Consider the following 5056-nt stretch of genomic DNA (forward strand, 5'->3'; position numbering starts at 1 on the left):
GTGTGAGCTTCTTGCCCTGAACAAGTCTGCTCCAAGGGAGAGGAGGCTCCCCAAAGTCCTGACTGGCTTAGTGGGGAGCAGTTCCAGAGCATCGCCCGGGGACTCCGTGACAACATGTACGAAAAGTTTTCTGCCCAGCATTCCAACACACCACCTCAGAAACCCTATACAAAAAAATACGTTAGCGTCCAGATCCATATTCACCACCAAGCATACTCACATCAATCAAACTCCTTCTTAACATCTTATTTGCTCTTTTCATGGGCACAACTGAGCGGACATTGTCACTGATCAGTGCACAATACCTAGATTGTTCCTAAGACGTGACCTTATTTAGGCCCCAGCACTGTGACTGAGTTGAAGTTGTATCTTTCTGTGTCTGTACAAGACATTGAATTTCACTTGCCTTCCTGCTGCTCAGATACCATATTCTGCGGGACCCATCTGCAGTTCCTTACTCTCCATAGGCCATATCTACTTTGCAAATTTTTGTCCACAGGGATGTGAAAACACACGCTCCATAGCGGACATAGTGATCCCAGCAAAACCCCCAGTGTAGACACAGCTATGCTGACAGCAGAGAGCTTCTGTTAGCATAACTAATGTTGTTCAGAAAGGTGGTGTTACTGTGCTGATAGAAAAACTCCTTTTGTCACTATGTCTACACTAGGGGGCTCTGCCAATATACAGTAGCTATACTGGCAAAACATTTGTAGCATACACAAGACCTTAGTCTCCTATAATACACATCATTTGTATCATTGGCAGATTTTTCCAAGTCCCAGGTAATTAGTTCAGAGTGGAGGGAGACTCCAGTCAGGCATTGGTGCTGACTCTATGGGCACTCCTGTTCTGGAGCACCCACAGAAAAAAAAAGTGGGTGCTCAGCATCCACTGGCAGACCCACAGATCAGCTCCTTCTCTCCACCTCCAGCACCTCCCACCTGTCGCTGATCAGCAGCATTCAGGAGGCTTGGGAGGAGGAGCAGGAGCAAGAAGAGGTGAAGGAGTGGCCAGGAAGAGGTGAGGTAGGGATGGGAACGTGAGGTGGGGAAGAGCTGGAGTAGGGGCAGGGCCGGGGGTGAAGCAGGGGTTGAGTACCCCAAGGGAACTGGGGAAGTCGGTGCCTCTGCACTCAGCCCTCACTGCACACAGCACTTAGTGATGTCATCTCCAGCAATAAACAGCGCCTGCTTGCTGGACACCTGTCACTGGTGACCAACTCCCTGGGCTCCTGCCAGGCCTTTTATATCCACTGCAGATTCCTCAAAGACATAGTGTCTTAAAGAGACAGTCCCTTTTTCCACTTGCACTTTTTACAAAGCAAGCCAATAATTCCTGTTTAGAGAGCTCCACACCTTTCCCAGCATCTGGGCCAAGTCCATCCAATAAATTACAACAAAAATACTTACAATAATAAATAATAAAACAAACATAAATACTTTCAGTAAAACCTAGACTTGATGGGTGTGGACAACTGTTTTTTATTTGTTGGGTGTGGAGTTAAAAATATAATAATACCAATTGAATATTTCTTTGAATAGTTATGTCCCATGACTACTTTTGTCCACTTTTGATTAAGAGAGATAAATGCACTTCCACAGTCAGTGTTTATTAAGGCAATCCATAAAACACCATTAGTTATCGAGTACCACGCTACATAGTTTTAGTCTCTTTCTATTACTACTGTCCCATTGAGCTGGCTGGCTCCATGTAGTTGGATGCCTTCCAATAGAGCCACTCACTTCCTTTTAGAGCTACTGTCCAAGCTGGGAATCTGTGCAGGAGGAAAATCCCCTGTAAGGCTTTTGTCTACTGCTCCCTAGTGTGGTGAAAACCCTCTTGGGAAAGGTCTTTCATGCATTTTCTTGTTTGACTGTGGGAGCAGCTCTCTCTCTTGGGCTTGATAAAGCTTGTCTGTGGGGTTCGTAGCCAAAATGGTTGCTTCTAACCTGGAGAGAGAGCTGCAGAATCACCCAATATCTCCCATATAGTTTTTCTTTAGCTGCCCAAAGTCCATGATCTATATTGAGATACTGTGAAATGGTTCCTTCCTTCCAGATTGCACCTTCTTCTGAGAGAGAGAACAGCTGGGATCTTTAGAGACCCTGGTGCAGAACATGGTGCTCAGTGGACTTTACTATTAGATTTTGTACTCCCATCCTGAGTCATGTTAGATAGCACACACTTTATACATTAAAAATAAACCATAGGCTGTGCTTTTCCAGGGGGGAGTTATGTGTGGAAATCTGTATGGGGGTGGGGGGGCTGTCTGGGGAAGATAAGGTGGGATTTTTTGGGGGTGGGGGGATAGAAGAGGAGTGTCTGCTGGTGTATTTTTGGTGGGAAAGGTGAAGTTGGAGAGGCTGTATCTAGGGAGGGGAAGGTGGGAGTGTATGGATCTGTGTGGGTGTGTGCAGTGTAAGGTTACTATGTGGCATTATTTCAAATTAAACACAGTTACTTTTGACAATGTGTCATTTTTATTTGTGTTTTCTAATCTGACCTATTAGATTCACACTCACTCATTCTGTACAAGTATCTGAATAAAAACAAACTGCTTTGGTTTCTTGCTGGATTGGGAATTCCCTAGGATGAAGAGAATTTTCATTGGGAGTAAACCTGAAATCCTGAGCCATGCTATAGGAGACCAGAGAGGGTGTTTGCTGAAGAAGGATTAAGGAGGTGGCTGTGCAGCTGGCAGGTAAAGCAAAGGACAGTTAGGTGGGCACAGAGAGTTAGGGGGTCCTGAAATTTAATCTGGTCTGAGAAGATTGGCTGGATCCATTAACAATTTAAGCATTTCCCCCTCTCCCTCATGAGGCTGATCATCTGTAATGGCTCAGAGAGTCTTTAGCAAGAATATCCCTAACCTTTCCAACCTGGCACATACACAAGGCTATGTTTATTCCACACTATGTGTGGGCGAGTGAGGGGCCTCCTAGTCTTCTAATCAGCGTAACTGCTGTAATATTTTTCTTCTTCAGACCCATTTTGGCCAGAACCTCCCATATTTACAAGCAATGAATTTCTCACCATAACAGAAATAACATCAAATGTCTGGGATTTTGAAGGATCCTCATTCTGTTCTAGAGCTGGTGCTGTCTCTGAACTCCTCAGTCTTCCCTGGATACAATCACTTCTAGGTTAGAGTTCAGTGTTGGTAGCAGTCCCAAGACCTCACTGATCCCTGCTTAATATTTGGCCTGATAATCCAGTGGCATACAGAGCCACTCTTGCAGCAGATGTTATGTTTGGTGGAGATGCAAGGATACTATCCAGTTTGCTGTGTTATTCATTTTCCCTATACAGAAGGGATGAAGCAAATGTTGAGGGGTAAGAAAGGTTGTTGTCTTCTTTCCCGACTCATCTGTTGCCCACCCATTACAGATTGTTCATTTACTAGTCTGGTATTAATCTTGAAGTTTGTTTCATTTATTGGTGTGTCTGGCTCAGCAGCTACTTTTTATGACTTGTCTCCAACTGATTCCCAACTCTGTTGTTGCCTGAGCCCTATGACTTTGCAGGGGCAGCATTGGAATTTAAAGGTGTGAGACAAAGCGGATGTGTTGGGAGTATGCCAAGTCCACAATGTAAAGCACCAGGTTCACATAAGTAAATACAGCAATCACCAGTTGGCTGTCCCAGGGGCATTTGCCCTGGGAGCACTGGTAGGGGCGCCATGGGGACCCATACTTACTATCAAAGCAGAACACCGGCCAGATCACTGCTGCACTCACATACATGAGGATGGCCACGAATGTGTAAATGACCACGAAGCGCTCAAAGGGGCACCGCAGCATTGCTGTCCTTCCTGAGACATTGAAGGCCACTACCACCACTGTCACCACAAAGCAGAAGCTATAGACAGCCACACACCATTGTGTAGCCACATAATTGCTGTACTGACTGTCATTTACCAGTGCCCCAAATATGATGCAGGCCACGAAGGCCTGGACAATTTTCAAGAGACCAGATACTGTGGCCATGTAGCTGGTCACCTGTCCTGGCTTGGCTCTGGTTAGAAACACCTCCACAGCATAAGCAATGAACAGGAGCCCTGCAAAGACACTGGCTGCTATGCGGAAATCTCTCACCTTGCAACTGATGGAATAACAGCCAAACTGGGCAAAATAGAGCGGGTAGATCACAGCCGCAGTGATGGACATGAGTGTGGCCAGCATGGCAAAGGCAGCTGTGAAATTTCCCCAGGAGATGCTCAGGCAGCTGTGGAGATGAGTGAACTCACAGGTTATTATAAAGATGGTGACAGCAAAACAGAAACACCAGACGAACATGCAGAAGGTGCCATAGGCTGCACTGAATCCCCCCTGATGGGCCACCAGGCTGAACGTAGTACATCCAAATGCCACCTGCAGCAAACGAGCTACTCCCACCGGGGATGCCACTGCTGCTGTGTTCAGATATGGCCCTCCTGAGCTCTCCATCATCTGATCAGAGCAGGTAACAAGGCAGTTGGAGACTGTAAAGCTTCCTTTCAGGTTAGCTCAATTCTCTATCCCACTACTAGAATCTTCGCTGAGCGTGCATTTCTGGCAATCTCTCAGAATAGCTTCATTTTCTGTAATAAGATTATTGACTGGTTCTGCTTTCAGGTTGCAGGTATCAAAGAGCTATGAAGATCAGTTAACCCAGCAGTACCAGTCAGGATCTGTGAAGATTGTCTCTTATTCTGCCTTTTCACTGTCTCTTCTTTCAGTCTCTAGCATGATCACTTTCTCCTTGGTGGTTGACATTTTATTCCATTTTAGCTCTGCAGCTGTAGCTCTCTGCTTTAGTGGTGTAGGAATGCAGCAATATAAATAGTTGGCTATATTAATAGTCCTGGAATGGAATGAACTCTGTCCCCTGAAATTATGATGAGCTGGTGTTAGTTACACTCAAACTGTGGACTCCATCAGGGGTTCCTGATTAAAAGCCTGAATTTCCTCTACCACCTGTTTTGTCATTTAAGCACTGACTGTCAGCATTCCCAGACCCTGCAGAGGTGTCAGATCCTCTTGGGGAGAGGGGTCAGATCCTACCACACCACAGA

General features: G+C 45.8%; 1 protein-coding gene across 1 annotated transcript; it reads right to left on the reverse strand.

Annotated features, from left to right (window-relative positions):
* Positions 1 to 1537: 1537 nt before the first annotated feature.
* Positions 1538 to 4804, reverse strand: MYADML2 (myeloid associated differentiation marker like 2). The gene has a single exon (XM_032764503.2). The coding sequence runs from the start codon at positions 4449 to 4451 to the stop codon at positions 3543 to 3545; it is 909 nt and encodes a 302-aa protein (XP_032620394.1). The 5' UTR covers positions 4452 to 4804; the 3' UTR covers positions 1538 to 3542.
* Positions 4805 to 5056: the final 252 nt, after the last annotated feature.

Source organism: Chelonoidis abingdonii, chromosome 13 (genome assembly GCF_003597395.2).
Source record: "Chelonoidis abingdonii isolate Lonesome George chromosome 13, CheloAbing_2.0, whole genome shotgun sequence".
Lineage (NCBI taxonomy): Eukaryota > Metazoa > Chordata > Testudines > Testudinidae > Chelonoidis > Chelonoidis abingdonii.